Source organism: Leptonotus elevatus, chromosome 13 (assembly GCF_054856555.1).
Source record: "Leptonotus elevatus isolate MCC_2025b chromosome 13, RoL_Lele_1.0, whole genome shotgun sequence".
NCBI lineage: Eukaryota > Metazoa > Chordata > Actinopteri > Syngnathiformes > Syngnathidae > Leptonotus > Leptonotus elevatus.
The window spans coordinates 20,889,055-20,906,127 of record NC_141251.1 but is presented as its reverse complement, the minus strand read 5'-3'; the positions used below and the strand labels follow the sequence as shown (position 1 = coordinate 20,906,127).

At 38.7% G+C, this 17,073-nt stretch overlaps 1 protein-coding gene across 2 annotated transcripts in view; it reads left to right on the top strand.

Annotated features, from left to right (window-relative positions):
• slc8a1b (solute carrier family 8 member 1b) overlaps positions 1-16,689 on the top strand; it is a 114,334-nt gene extending 97,645 nt beyond the window's left edge. For both annotated transcript variants that reach the window (XM_086093823.1, XM_086093824.1), the window contains exons 8-11: positions 1,969-2,154; positions 2,238-2,327; positions 9,830-9,933; positions 10,991-16,689. In XM_086093823.1, the coding sequence (XP_085949949.1) occupies positions 1,969-2,154; positions 2,238-2,327; positions 9,830-9,933; positions 10,991-11,263 (653 nt within the window). In that variant the 3' untranslated portion in view covers positions 11,264-16,689. The remainder of the gene's footprint in view (positions 1-1,968; positions 2,155-2,237; positions 2,328-9,829; positions 9,934-10,990) is intronic.
• The last annotated feature ends 384 nt before the right edge of the window (positions 16,690-17,073 follow it).

Sequence of the window (17,073 nt, the reverse complement as noted above, 5' to 3'; positions counted from 1 at the left end):
CATTCGCTGCTTTAAGTGCAATGTGGGAGGTTAATTACCTTTTCCGGGACGGTTAAAGTGTGTCGAACTCAGCCAAGGCATCACGGCCGGGCCGGACCAGGGCCCTCCTCTCTGAGGTTGCATTTGGTAATTGATGGAAGACTTTGTGGAATAGTCGAATAGATTGAGATGATCTGCCCATCACCTGTAGATGAAAGAGAAGAAAAGATCCCATCCTCAGGGATGTGTTCTTCGACCTCTCATTTATCGAAATATCATGCTACTACGATTCCAGTCTTGTTCATTTAATCAATGAATCAACCAAGTGTTGAATTGTGGGAATGAAGCATTCCCACGTATGTTATTGTGATTTTTATTCTCGACACTTTTTTGCTGCGTAACAACTCCCACATAATACTTCCGATTTACACCGTTCAAATTTCAACTTGCTTCAAAAATTCACGCCTCCCAGGATATATATATAATGATTAAATGCATGATAGTTTTCAGCATCAGATGGACACTTTTCAAAATAAATACACCATTAGCCATGGTTTCAAACAAGTCGCTCAGTGTTTAGAGCAATTGCCTTCCACCATGGAGCACCTGGGTCAAACCCCGCTTGGACCACATTTTAGTAATTCATCTTTCAATTTACTTTATAAGCACATGCTTTCAAATCTTAGCATTCAGCTTTTCAGCATTCCCACGCAATTTCTGCAGAAATTGCACTATGTCTAGTTAATTTAGTATTTACTTTTGTCCACGTCCACTATAGTTACAATATTCACGTCTCTGTGACTTGATTGATGAATGGTGTCCAATCAGTTAAATGAGTGGGTGTCACACGTGTTCACACAAAGGAGATGTTGAAGGGTTTCCAATCAGTCGGTGATGAGCCTTTCGGTAGGACAGAAGTATTATTCAACCCTGCCACCCATCATATACAGTAAGTGGTGCCACCAAATATATGGTTGGTCCAAAATTTTCCTTTTTTTGTACAAATATGACTGACGCATGATGTCAGTTGTTTTTGCGGCATGATTGATTGACTGACTGCTCTTACTGATGAATAGCTGCTTTGTTTACTAGAAACAATCAGATTAATGGTACCTACAGTATTTATCTGGGGATTGTGTATGTATGTGCGCATTGTGTGTTAGAGGATAGCTGACAGGAGTGGCGTCACATGAATATAAACATGAGCATGTCAGCACAAGTCAGACGCACACACACACACACACACACACACGCGCAGTAGAGGGCTGCTGTCATACAGATGCAGCTCGCGTTTGTGCTTTAAATTGGAGCTGCCAAGCCATCTCGGAAAACAATCAGAATTTCAGATTAGCAGATACTGAATATAATATCAGGGGATTACACGCTGAAAAAAAAATATATATAAATAAACATTGCTACAAGTTTGAGATGCGCTTAAAAAGGCATGTGAAAATAAATGTAAAGCATTATAAAATAATAGAGTATATTTAGTGAAGTGTGCGCAGTAATTAAGATCATCACACATTCAAATCAACCTTTTTAATAAATTCTAGCCAATCAGATCATATTCCACTCTATTTTGGTGCTTCCCAGTGGACAGGCGCACCCTTATAATTAACACACAGAGGGGGGGGCTGACCTTCTACTGGCCGTTTAATACATACTTAATGAGCAGATTAGCCACCGTGTGCTGACCCTTTGAAAAAGGAAACATTTATTTTTAACCACATAAAAGTCTCAATGATTTTGCTGTCTAAAGCAAAGGAACAACGTGGTGTAGGTGGAGGAAGTTAAGTAACAGTATGTTCCGTGATTTTATTTCTGTTGATGTAATTGTATTTAATCTCATTAAACCTTAAATTATTATTTGCATTACCCATATATTTCTTGTGTTTTTTTATTTTCTTCAAATGAAAACATTATTATACCTCGTATTTATAGAATATTTGTCTCCTTCAACTTTTCTCTATCTTTTCTGCATGCGTCCAGGCGAGGATGACGATGATGACGAGTGCGGCGAGGAGAAGCTGCCGTCATGCTTCGACTACGTCATGCACTTCCTCACCGTCTTCTGGAAGGTCCTGTTTGCCTTCGTGCCGCCCACCGAGTACTGGAACGGCTGGGCGTGCTTCGTCGTGTCCATCTGCATGATCGGGCTGCTCACCGCCGTCATAGGTACGACACCGCGGCATGTATATGTGTGTGTATACTGAGCGTGTGTCCAAATGTTACACTTCCACGTGAATGTGTGGTTACAGGCGACCTGGCGTGTCACTTTGGCTGCACTGTGGGCCTGAAGGACTCGGTCACAGCGGTGGTCTTTGTTGCGTTGGGAACGTCGGTACCAGGTGAGCTACAATGACTGATGCTATTTGTTAACCTGTCTGGGGCAATTCCCATTATGTGTTAGCATGAAACTCGCAGATTTTATGGCAAAGTTATGCAGCTGTTTTAAATACACAGGTAATTATTTGTGTTCTACAAGTATGTTTAATCCTAAAGTAAGCTTCAACTGAGAGTGGCAATGAAAAGCTCAAGAATTAGAAAAAAAATTCATTATTTGCAAAACGTGTCAATTAGCCCAATAATGGCTTGTGTCTCAATAAACTCACAAAACTGACACATTAAACAAAAAATATTTTAAAATTATACATTTAAATACCACTAAGTTCAAGCAAACCATATAATTACATTCCCAAATATATCAGCTAGCATAATGCTAACATATATGCAAAATGCTATAGACGTGCTAATGTGAATTAGCATAGATCTTAGATAATGACTTGCTGAAACTTCTTTGGGACCTTCTCTGCCTCTTCTTCTTGTACTTCATTATGCTACATATTTTTCAGTAGAGCTCAGTACTGCACTATATGTTGTGGTACTACACTTAAAGGCGCACAATTAATACTTGCCTTTATACTGTAAAATCCCATTAAAAAATGTTCGCTTAAAAATCCGTGATGACCCACGACAGAGTGGGAGTTGACGCTTTTTCCAACTATTGGATGTTCTTCCCATTTTGCCTTTCACGAGGCCTTTACGAGCACAAAACCCCCTCAGGGTCTCTCATTTAGGAGATTTGTGTTGTATTGCATAACATTTGCAATTCAGCGCGGCCATTTCGTGCAAGAGATTTATTCCTCCCATTTCCTTTCTGCACATTTTCGACTGGGGGAAGAAAAAAGCAAGGCCATGCTGCAATGACGCCGCAGTAAATGATTTATTACTAAAGCAGCCTCTTAAAAACAATCAGTCACTCGGGGGGGGATGAAGTAGGGAGGCTGGGGTTGAAGAATGGTTATATGACCATGAAAGGAACAAAGATGCACTAAATATGGAGATATATGTTCGTAATTGGAGTTCCATAAATACATTGAATCAATTTTTATCACAAAGATGGCGCCATGCCTTTGATTCTTGAAGAACTGAAGACCTCTACTGTACGCATGGAAGTTAAACCAAGCGGCTTAAAGGGATACTTGACTCGAGCCTTTTTCAGCAGTAAAAAGATAATATTTTGTCCAGAATTAATTTGATAACTTCATTATTTTTAGCATACAATTAATACCTTTAAAAACAATTTTTTTCCCGATTGCTGTTGACTGAAGATTACATCACCTGTGCTGAGGAAGTCGGTAAAGACCAATCATGGTTCAGTTTGCTGACCAAACCCAGAAAACAGGTGAGCCATGATTGGTCGTTACCTATTATCCCCTTGAATGGGCTGTGGTGAGAATTAAAACAGGGGAAAAAGTGCCTATTTAACTCATTCACTCCCAGCCATTTTCACTGAAGCAACCCCCTTCGCCCCTGGCTATTTTACTGGATTTTGACTGATTTTGCAAGGCCCACAGAATATTGTGTTCTTTTACGCTCTTCATCAGGAAAAAAATATATATATTTCTATCTGTTTCCGTTTTGCAGCAATAAGTATTAGAGTATAGCTAAGTTTCATCATTATTCACAAATTTGTTCAGAACTGTGGTAAATGAGCTTTTTTTTAACACGGCCCTAGTTGATCTCTTGATCTGCTACCACCTGCTGGCCGTTTTTGTAATAACTACCATTTCCTCAACCATTCTCTGCAGTTGAGAGGCTGCATCAAAGCCTTCTGTATGCGCTAGCATAAAAAAAACATAAAAAACTTATAAATATGTATTTAGGACACTTAAAACATTTAAAATAGAACGTATTTATACGTTTTGGGGAACAAATGCGTTAAACATTGACCTGAAAAAAGTCATGACTTGACGATGAGTTTACCTAATTTGTCAATCAAGGGAGTTTGCTAATATGCTGTGGTAGAAATAAGAAAAATTACCTTTTAAAAGTAAACGTAATTTTTTCAGATTTATTGATCCAAGTGACAGAAAATCTGCTTTTGAGAAAATATTAAACATATATCTTCTCAGTTTATCAAGGAAAGTACAGTAGTTTTAATGTCTCAATGGGCCACAATGGAAATCAAAATCAAACTTGTGGAAACAGAAGTTAGCGCATCCATATATTGGCAAACCTCCTCAAAAGTATTAATGGCTCCTGAATTTCACAAATGTACTGATTTAGGAAATAGGCTGCATCGGAATGTGAAACGTGGAAACAGAAGCTGGCTTCAACAGACAACCCCCAAGCTATACTGTTTAACACAGGTTTTAATACACACACACACACAGACAATCCTTCCCAAGCATCATACATGTGGACAAACAACTGTGAAGCGGTGATTACACACCACCACCACCACAGTGTGTTATTACCATGCGGCTATTTGTCATGTCAGGATCAGGCGGCCTTACAAAGCATTAACATGATGATGAATGAGAGAGACACGTACAGCGCGATGCACAAAATGGAGGCAAAGCAAGCAGCCCTTCTCACCTTTTAGCCTTATTAGCACACACACAGAGCTGCCACAAAACAGACCTGCAGTTATTTGGCTTTTGCAGTTCATAAATCCCATCTAGCTCTGCGGTTTCCGTGACGATTAACCTCGTTTATCACAGTTACCCCCACCAACACACTCACAAAGAAAACAATATGCAGGTAACTGCTTGCAAGGAAGTAAAAACTATGGTTGTAAACACCTAAGATGCATCATTTCACAAGTTTAATTTGTTTTCACTGCCAAGTGAAACTCATTTAAACAGCAGGAAGTGTTGACAAAATAGTATGTACTCAAGCCGCTTGATACTACGCTTAGCAACATATCCAATCATTTCTAGCCAGCGCAGCGTAGATTGGAAGTGAAGCGTGGATGGCAGAGTCCATTACGTTGATTCACTTTGACCTTTTCAAGTTGCCAAAAAAAAAGGAAAAACGCTTTGGGCCACTCAAGACATTCATGAACATTTTTAGTTTCAGACACTTTCAGATCGCAAGATGACACAAATGAACCTCATCTGAGCTAAATGAGCAACATACAACATTTGTGCTATTGGACAAATTACAGTAAATTCCTCTTAAAGTGCTTTAATGCGGAATCTTTCAAGTTCCGCTACAAGACTGTATTAAAATGAAAACACCTGTCATGAATATGACAAGAGACCATCCGGTACCAATCTTTCATTTTCTCATCCATTCAGGTTCTTTAACATAGTTTTCCAACCTTTTCTACCACAACACAATAATATTTACTATGGCCTCTCCAAGACCTTTGAAAAACAGTTGAGGAGGATGATGTAACCACAATTTGTTTTTTTGTTTTTTTACATATTTGTCATGATGTATGATTTCCTTTCATTTTGTTTTGTTTCATGTTTTGTCCAATTTTCATGTGTCCCATGTTCATGTGTTGTCTGCTCATTTGGTAATCAAAGCATATCCACCCGTTCTCATCAGCCAATCAGCACCTTCCAGCCGCTCAAGTATTGTCCAGGTGTCTTTCATTGTGTCATTAATGTGTTTGTGTGTGCGAGCTTGAAACCGATCACTTTTGGAACCGGGCTCCAGAGTGGAAAGATTTCAAAACGTGCTCCATACGTTCCAATGTGGACACCATATGTAGCATACTCCTCCAGTTTGATGACGTATGCTCCATTTCTCACGTGACTGCGCGCGAACCGCCAGTCTGTCAACAACGGCGGATAGCCACGTTGTAGACGTTTTGCACAACCTCCTTAGCTTTTACAGCAAAATATTTTGTGTGATGTTGTTGTACTGGAATCACCCGCCATTGTCACTTCTCATGTGTTCGTCTCACTGATCTGTATATACTACTGGATAGCCGATAGCCCATACACGCCCGTGCAAGCCGTAGAAGCGACAGGGCGGCCATCTTACTCCTTCCATCTCGTTAGCAGACTACCGTATATGTACAGATTAGACATGTACAGCTCGTAGGCTAGTAAATATAGACACATATATATTTATTTATTTATATTAGGGATGCACGATAATATCAGTGGCCGATAATTATCGGCAATTATGGACCAATTTGACGTCAAACAGATAAAACAGATAATAAAGAAAGCTGCCGATAATTATTGGCAATTAGCAACCAATTTTACGTCATACAGATAAACCAGATAATAAAGAAATCCGCTGATAATAATAGACATGCCACGTTGGTCCATCTATTGTGGCTGTAGCTCAAGTTTTGCCCAACTCCTCAACCCCTCCCCTCTCCTTTGGTAGTGTTGCATATTTGTGATGTCATAATGCGCACGACCTTGTGTTCACAGAAGATGCATCATGGCGACATGGCAGGCGGTAGTGTGGGCTTTCTTTTCTGTGTTGCATTTTTAAAACATGACTGTTTTGTTTTGGCAAACTCAAAATGAGTAACTGGTTGTCTTTGAAGCAGATATATAAATAAAATGCTGATTCATGGTTCTTTACACGTTTCAATGTATTTGTACATGTTAGGACTTGAAAGTATAATTGTATTCAAATTCATTTTGCAAACAATTATCGACTTACTTATCGGTTATCGACATCGGCACTTCCTAAATTATTGGTTTATCGGTATCGGTTGAAAATAGCATTATCGTGCATCGCTAATTTATATATATATATATATATATATACAGTATATGTCTTTATGTCTTTATATTTTAATACTGTAAATGTATAGGATCATATGCCGAGAACCGTTTATTGGGAGGAGTAATATGGTGGCCTCGTGGCTTAAAATGTCTTGGCCTATCGGCTATTTAGATCAGTGGTTCGTCGTCTTGGTTTCCGTTAACTCCCTGTGGCTGCGCTAAAGCGCCACTCCAGACTTGGTATATACATTACAGCCGTTAAACGTCCTCAGCGTCTTCTTTTGGACACTCGCATGTCTTGAAATGTTTCTGTGTGTACAAGATTCTTTTGAGGAATGAAGGCGCTTCCGTGTGGACGGGGCGGGGCCTTAGTTCCCTGGTTTGTTCAGTCTCTGTTAGTTCATTGTTGTTGTGTCTCACGTCATGTCAAGTTTTCTCTCTGCTTTGTAGCGGTGTTTTGTATACCTGTGTTACTTTGATATTGTTTTTTTTTGCCACCTTTTTTGCCTTTTCATTTTTTGAAATTGAATAATTTTTTTAAGTTCCTTTTCCAATGTCAATGCAAAAACCCTCAAACTTGACAGTATTAAAGACTTTTTGCCTTGTCGAGGGGCACGTGTGACCTCAGACTTTAATGTAGACAGTTAGCATGGCTGCTGTATGCTACAGTTTTAATTAATCACAGCATAGTAAATCAGCATTTTTTTAAGCGATGTGAATTAGTATAAGATATAATACCAACTTTGACTCCATTAGTGATTTTGTAGATGCGAGGATTCCACCCTACAATGACGATATATTATTCAATATTTTTATTTTATTTTATTTTATATTTATTTTTTTTATCTTAAAATCTTAAGACTTCACTGTTACATTTTAAATGTCATTCAATGTGTTACCAACTTCTTTGTTTTTTTTGATTAGTTTGATTTCGATACAGTATGACTTCTAAAGGCACCCAAAAAATTGGGAACCACAGCTACAAACAATTCAGTAGAGTTCTGTAGCAGAAGTTGAAACTGTCCACATTGAAGCATTTGATAATCTGGCTGCTTGTTGAGGTATTGTAATTTACTGTCATAACGTCCCAAAAATCCTCTGAAGCTCAAGAATAAAATCTGAAAAGATGTATTGTTGGGAGTCTTTACTCATGGGGCTGCGGTTGATCGTGCCCCAGAGGGAAGGAACTTGTTGAAGAAACTCTCTTCAATCGTCCTTCCTCCTGAGGGGAGAAGGAAATGAAGTAAATTTAGCAGATTGTTGTTAGCGAAGCGTCACTCCCTAAGGGCAGCTTCTCTTCAGGAGAAAGGGCGGTGTTTTGATTGGCATCATGACGCTGGGGAACCACGCTCGTCGCTGAACATTGGTGCAAAAGATGGGATGCGATGCACACACAGGACTTTGAAGGAAGTGACACCTCAAAATGGAGGCAGGTGGTGTGCATACACACACGAGTGCACACACACGAGAGAGAGGGAGCAGAAGGTCCTTGAAGCTTTATGGCGAGTTGGGAGATTTATCTTTGCAGGCCTTTTTTCTTTGGCCCATTGCCTCTCAACCCTTCTGCACCTCCAACTCCTTTGGGTGCTCGCATCATCCTCTTTTTTTCTTTCTTTCTTCTCACCATCATCCGTTTTGGCTGACGTTTCAAGGAAAAGCATCACTTCTTCTTTGCACTCTTCCTCTCCTTAATAGCCTTCATTTGCGAATTTGTGAAAGAGTCACTAAGGAAGAGGAGTTGCTGACCTGTGACTGCCTGCTTGCTGATGTTTTGGAGTACAACTTTCTCTCAGGGAAAATGTTGAGACAGTTCACAGAGTTGTTGAACAAGTTGGACATTTTCTTCAGGATTTCCACTGGTCATTAAAAAGCATTGAAAGTAATTAAATTACATAAAAGGTATTAAATCTGATTTCCAGAAGCATTAATTAAATTAAAACATCATTGGTAAGCGACCGGTTAGCAGTTAGCACCGAGCTATGTTGCTACAGCTCACTGCATGGGCACTCCCACACCCTTTGAGAGCCAAGAGCCCAGTGTATACCCGGTTTGTCACTTGGACTTTTGACAACAGGTGTATTTTATTCAGCAACTCCTGAAGATTGTTCATGTAACATCATTGGTGTTATTTCTGGCTTGTTTCCAGGAAAGCTGTATCACCAATGAGAACGTGAATCAATATAAAACGTAACTAAATAAAGGCATACAACGTTGTACTGGACAAAGGTGTCACTATAACACAATGTAGCAATAATAAATATGATGAAATGTATATGTGGAGACTGTGGACATGTTTTAATTTACAATGAAATAAATGGGTACGTGTCCACAAAATCATTCATGTTGAAGATTTATTATTCCTGCCACCAATGTCCAACATGAAACACTAATGCCACCTGCAACCAATTTTCAACTTTTTGAATATGAATTCAGTCTAATACATTTTGTTAATTTGATTGGCCTGTGATGTGACGTAACGGTCAATTTCCCAGTTTGGTTATTTTATTTTCAGGCAAAATAAATGTGACAAAAGCTTTCAAGTAGATTTTATGGACAATGAAAGTGTCATGTCATTTGAGTCGGGTAGGCTCTGTATGGATGGTCCTTACTTGTGTGTCTTATTATAATGTATGATATCTCTGCAACTATGTTACATGTATCGCATATGATAACTTAATATGATGTCTGAATATTCTGTATTTATTTTTATCCATGGAGGAATACGGGTAAAAACTAGTGATAAGCAAATTACGACATATTTCCGTGTCTTTTATGTATAGAGTTATCTGAATATTCTGACCATTAATGTGCACTCTCCCATCAGAATCTTAGTGCTTGATGCCTTGTGTGTGTTTCCCTCACAGACACTTTTGCCAGCAAGGTGGCGGCCATCCAAGATCAGTATGCCGACGCCTCCATTGGCAACGTGACAGGCTCTAATGCTGTCAATGTGTTCCTAGGCATTGGGGTGAGTACCTTGTTTGATGAACAGAGAATCAACTTCATTGGCCAAATATGTTAAAAACACTCGAGGAATTTGTATCTGGTAATTGAAGCCACTCTAGCATTATCGCAACAAGCTACTACAACAAAATGACAATGGCCAGAGTTGTTAAACAATGTAAGGATAGGACAGTTTTTATTTAGCTTTTGCTAAACTACTGAATGGATTTTTGTGTCTGAGACCCTTAAAATATCGCAAAAATGTAATATAGATGCTGGAATAAAATTAAAAACTATCCATCCATCCATCCATTATCTGAACCGCTTAGACACTTGCAAATTCTGGAGAAATTGTATATGAATGCTGAAATGCTGAATCCAAATATATGGATGCATGCGGAATGATGTTGAATGATATGGAATAACGTTGGGAAAACTATACATTTTTGGAATGAGAAAAATAATAGCCCGCAAGGCGTGATTTTTTGGAATATGTTGAAATTGAAATGATGTGAATCGGATGAATTATGTGGAAGTAGATGAATGTCAAAATAATTGGCGGAAGAAACATAGTAAGCTTTGACACAATTAAAGCAAAGTGTGTATTGTAGCTAAATTAAACACATGGCTTATCTTCTGGAGAGTTGTAGGCAGTGAGTGTAAGTGTAAATGTGGGACACAACATGTGGTATTTTGCAGGGCCCGTTAACCACCACACAGGGACCCGCTGTGCTTGAATGCGACAAAAGTACAATACACGCTAACTTGCCTTAATGGACCAAACACAGTAGATTGGGACAACTTGAAAAGAACCATGAGATGCCAGAGATATATATGCGTACTGCCGAACAACAGACCCCCTTCAAGTATTGGTACGCTAGCTGTCAAGTTTAGTTGCGTTAACCCTGTTTTACTACAGTCGACCAGGTTTCTTATTCGCACCATGCTGTAGCATTTTTTTTTTTTATTGAGCAACCAATACAATCACGATTTTGGCCATCCTATTCTCCGGTGTTGTTTCACGACCATTCTGTCTGTTCTTTTTGAAGAACTAGATTCTAATGGTTTTTGTTGTGTAACAGGTGGCATGGTCCATCGCCGCCATCTACCACCAGAGCAACGGCAACACCTTCCGCGTGGACCCTGGCAAGCTGGCCTTCTCCGTCACGCTGTTCACCATCTTTGCCTTCATCTGCGTCGCCATGCTGATGTACCGGCGGCGGCCCGAGATCGGCGGCGAGCTGGGCGGGCCGCGGACTGCCAAAGCCCTGACCACCATGCTGTTCATCAGTCTCTGGCTCCTCTACATCCTCTTCTCCTCACTGGAGGCCTACTGCCACATTCAGGGCTTCTAGGATGGTGAAATCTGATCCAGGAGGGGATTTATTGGGGAAGTAAAGGTAGCCCGCTCAGTCTATCATTCCCTCCCTTTTTGCGGATTGACTGACGAGTGAATGGATGAAGGAGTGAAGGATGCACCAGTGCATCTAAAAACACAAATGAAGGAAATGTGGACATGGAATCATAAGAACTATTTGAATGCATTTCTTGACTTAAAACAAAAGCCACTAAAAAACGGTCTTAAATTTGGCGTCCGTAGATCTCGCACACCTGGTAGAATTTTAAAGTGGTGCAACCAAGACTGATTCGTTGTGTTTGTGAGTCCATGCATGAGCGGACGATACTGACAAAACGACCACAGGAGAGCCAGTGTGTGTGTGTGTGTGTGTGCGTGCGTGCGTGCGTGCCTGCGTGCCTGCGTGCCTGCGTGCCTGCGTGTGTGTGTCATCACTGCTGCTTAGGGACTCAAGTACTGAGTAGTCAAGTACTGTGAAAACAAACAACATAAACAAAAACTCGCCTCTTTGTTTTTCCGCGAGACTGAAAATGCTTTTGTTAAGTATTCAATCCATTTTTTTTTCATTGGCCTGTAGAAACGCTGAGTCGTCATCCACGAGATGTAAATAAAGCCACGCTTACATGCGAGTTGTTTTTTTTGCGGCTCACAGCGAATGTTTTTCCCGGTTGCACTCTCCTGGACGTCTTTTCTGTTGCTTTATACTGTAGAAGGCGGTTATGAAAACTCGTGCTTATACCTTTAATAAGGCCTCGTCTGATCAGACAAACTGGCCGCCGTACCGTTTAAAACTGTTAGAGTATTATGAGTGAATATATATATATATATATATATAAATATATAAATATAGATAAATGTTATGTTTGTTTTCCACCAATGTAGATGTAAAAAATATATAAAAAAATAAGGTACCACCCTCAGTGAAACCTCATTTTCTGATGCCTCGCTCCCATTTAGTTTCATTTCACATTTTCTGTGTCTTAAACCACACCCCCACAAAACTCTTGAACTATATCGGTGGACCATTCCAAATCCTTAAGGGCTGATCTACATTTAAGATCACTAATCCTCAACCTTAACTTGTCACCTTGCTTGTAGTTTTGTCTTTACGGTACACAGTTAAACCTGACAACAATATGTCAAATTGATGTTGCATGAGATGGGACAGCCCTCGCAAAACCTTCTGATTTCCAGCTGTTGAAAGTGGATGAAAAGTGTTCTGTGATTCTGGATTCTTGGGGTATTTTGACTGAGAAAAAATGTATTCAGAGACCTGGGAGCTGTTTTGTGGGGTGAAAGGCATAATATGTCTCTTTAAAAATCCCTGTAAAGTGAAAATGTGTCGAGTAAATCTGACACACCACTGAGAAAACTTAACAACCCTGACAAATTTTAATGATTTTTTTTTGTATTAACTTACCAAATATAGGAAATGAGGTATCAAAATGTTGCAAAAAATCTCAAGTATTGTGGGATAGATCAGCTGTCAATCAAATGCCATTACTAGTCCTGAAAAATGGATGCTACTTTGCGTAGTATCTTTCTTTTGCCTACATGTCCACTTAAACCCTCCTGGTGACAGGAATATATCCTACCGGGTCATTGCAGGGCACTTCCACACAGCAACTACGAGGCAGCCACTTTAAAGAAATGTTATCCCCGTCCTCACTCTTCCGTCTTTCCCTGTGTGACATATGCACACTCACAGCCAGCAACAAGGCACTCTAAAGTTGCCATGCCAGCGGGTTATAAAAGGAGAAGATGCATTTTCTGGATATAGCTAACCGTACATTGCAATCCTACTGTCTAACCGCTGTTGTAAGTTATTTTTCTTCTTTGTGGCATGCCTCTTTCAACGCTATGGCAAAAAAAGTAATTTTCCTGGGTCGTCAGAAATTAAATTTATTAGTGAGTAGAGTTTCACAGTTGTATAGGAATAAAAACTTCAATAAAGTCGCCCTTGTATTTTGTAGGACTTTCAACTCGGTATATTATTGATTACGTGTACCTATTGTAGGTAGCCCCACATTTGGCGCCACATGTCGGGGAAAGGGCGAGTCATGCCTTTACGTTTTAGCCATGCCCAAAAAACTGAAATGGTGGAAAAACAGTTTAACTCTAGATCTTCACAACTGAGTCCTATATGATTCTGTCTTTGCATGTTTTCAGCAATTACCTTCAAACGTGTATTTAGATACAAATCTCTGTAATTGCTTTTCAGGGTCTCTAAAAGGTGAATGAAAATATTTGTAATCAATCTTGTGGCAGAAACTAATGATGCCAAAGTCTTACGATTTGGGTTTTGGTTTGATTTGTCAAAAATTTTCAAAGTTATTTATGATCAGTACTGTTGGCCAGAACTTTCATACTAGGCCTAATATATTTTTTACTTGACATATCTTAATTTGCATTTATGTAGTTCAAAAGGCAAATCCATTTTAAATCAATTTAAACTGCCCTTGTGTGAAACTGGAGGTGAGCAAGACTGTGGACCGGACGAGTTTGGAGTAATTATCTTAAAATCATGACTCTGGATAGTGCGCTTCTCCCTGAATGACTGAATTCACACACCATAATGATAATGATAATATGATAATGATAATAATATACGGCCGACTGTTGCATGATGCACGACTTTTTTCCCCTTGAAGGCCTTCGAGTGGCAGTTTACCCCTGTTTTGTCAAAGGGAAATATTTCTATGCGAATATTTGCTGTCCAAGTAACTGTACAAGGGTTTTTCTAGCCGAGGGGTTATTTTCTTAAAACACACACACACACACACACACACACAAACACAAATGTATTCACCTTCTTAAGAGCTTGTGAGAACCTAACCACGTTGAAAATTTCTATATGTATTTGTCTGTTCACTGGCATGGAGCTGAAGGTTTATACACTGTAAAAAGTTGTGCTTATTAGTGGAGGCTGTCACTTTTTGAGTAACTTCAACTGTTAGCTTTGGTAGCAGCTTCATGTGGTTGGACTTACTGAAAATGTACACACTTGCCCAATTTATTTGAGCGCAGGAATGAAAAGCTTGTAGTCACATACTCATTGGTGTTTGCATCAAATTAGGTAGCTATCCTTTGTCTTTTAATGGGGAATGAGCTGATTTTGCTATTGTCGTATGACACTTCTTCAAGCTGAAATATGTTTGGACAGATACTCTACCGGAGATAATGCTGCATTCAAGATCACTGGGAATTTGGGTCATGTCAAATGAAAGCGCTACAGTTAAAACAAAAACAAAAAAACATGTCTGACAACCACAATGAGATAATGATACAAGCTAGCTGGAAAAAAGGAAGTCACACAAGATTTGCTGCTGTTTCGTAAGAGTTTAAATCACTCACCTTTTTAGTTTTGCTTTTCTTTGTTTTTTAGTGAGTGCATGCTAACCATAGAAACAATTATTGAATGTCTAGTGATGGATTTGTGCTTTTTCTTTGGCTTTTAGTTTTTTGAAATGTCACAAAATAATACTAGTTAGGAAATATGAAATGTAGTACGTAATTTGGCTACAGCAATAATGTCCATGATGTCACTCTAAAATAATTAACCATAGCAAGGTGATTGGCTTTTTCTTTCTATTTTTTAAGGATGGCAAAGAAGAACATTATGCTGATAATCATAAAACAGCCGTTGATAAGTCGTCTCTGTGTGTCAAAATGAAGGTCACAGGAACTTTTAAAGTTTCCCAGTGTTCTCGAATGTATCATTAGTCCAAGATAGCAGTGATGCTAACAGAATTGAAGTGGACACAGTTTTTTTGTTTTTGTTTTTCAATGAAGGAAAAAAAATTGCACTGACTTTGTGGCTTCTGAGAAACAGCTACTGCTAAAATGTTTGTTTTCCTTTCTTTTGTTGAAATTGCTTACAATGTAAACAACCACCTTGTTCCTAATGTAAAAAACAACTACAAAATGACGCCATTTACCTCCTGGTGAACTTCCTTGAGCAATGGACGAATGGACGAACAGAAACCAGAATCAGGACAATAGCATGAAATGTTACGAAACAGGAAGCGGAGGGGGATGGAAAATGAAGTTACAGCCATATTTCGTTGATTTGTGGGTCAGCGAGCATATATGTGTGTATCGTCCTGGTGTCTTCTCTGTCCTCGATTGCTTTTGTCTTTTTCACTACCAGAAAACTCAAGGCAGCAACCAGTTTGACTATCTGCATCTGTCTTCATGTTTTTCGGGAATGTCAACGTGCTACTTGTGGACACAGTGCATGAATGCTAACGTGTGTGTACATAGTAGAGTTATAGAGAATCGTATCCCATTATCCCAATTAAAAACAAACAAAAAAACAACAACAGCAATGATAAAATGTTCTGAATGCTGTACAGATTAAGAATTTCTCTTCATTTTCTTTATTTGAATCGTTTTTGGAGTAAGTTGCACATTACAACTAAGAAGTATTAGGGCCACACTCTACAGAAAAAAAAATTACACACAAGGGATATAAGTTGTATATTTTCAAAAATTAAGTCATGTTCGTGAAGGGAAAAAAAATTATTTAAAAAAAAGTTATTTTAAAATTGCTTAAAAACTTAAATCTTGAAAATATTACATTTTATATCAAATAGATTGGCAGAGTTACCTAGGTCATTTGAACATAGTTGGAAAAACAAGAAAAAACAGCTTTTAACATGTGCATTGGTATTTTCTCAAAAAATATCTGACCTTTTTTTCTCAAATATCTACTTTATTCTCAATTTTGTGTAATTTGTTTGCTCTTTTCAAAGTGTTCCTAATACTGCTTCATACATTTCAGTTTTTTTTTTATGGAGTGGGAAAAGGCTATATCTGCTGTTGTTGAATGAGAAAGATGGCTGATACTTAACGTGAAAGCTTATTTTGCCATGAAAGAAATTCTATTGTGTATATACTGTACAATGTTATTAAAAATAATAATAAGCGCAGGTGGCCATCATTGCTACCCCTTAAGAGAAATATTTATTTGAGGGAAAGAAAGTCATTGCAGTCATAAAAGACTTATAGTCGAGTTTATTGCCTTTGGGGGGACGTTGCTTGTTTTTTCACCTTTCTTTGAATTCCACGCGTGGCATTTCAGACTGGCTTTTCCTCCATTATTTCTGTTCACTCCACTCCACCAACTTGCTGTCATTCCCATCATGCTTTGCTCCATCCACTTTTTTCTCACAGGGTGCAGTTTGCTACTTTAATTATGTTTGGTCAAATAGGGACTTTGTTTTGGCTTCTGTCCTCTTTGTGTGTAAACGTGTTTTTTGTTGAATGATTCTTAATATTATTTGTCAGAGACCAACGGGGAAGTTATTTGTGTGCGCGCATTCGTGCGCGTGTGTGTGTTGCCACTAACTGTGACTGCTCTCCATGGTACTTCTGATTAAAAATTCAATAAAATAAAGTTTGGGATACCCTGTTTCAGAGACACCAGGAGTTTGGTATTTTTTGTTTTGTTTGTTTTATTGAACATATAAACCAGCAACTATTAAAATAAGATTTAAAAGAAAAGTTGTTGTTTTTACATACATAATCATCATTAAGCACAGCTTACATGTTCAAAAGGGAGTCGGAAGTAGTAAAAAACGTATCGAGTCCTACCCCCTTACAAAAGAAAAACAAACACAAACACGTAAACAGCTGCACTTATACGCGCATAGATGTGCCAACATTTAGTTGATAAGCAAACATTTTTACAGATATATAAATCAGCACAAAGGCTTACACATACATTTTTAATTGCACTCTATTTTTTACATTTGTACTGACTTTTACCTGATTTAAATATTGCTGTTGTACTTTGTTTTTATACGT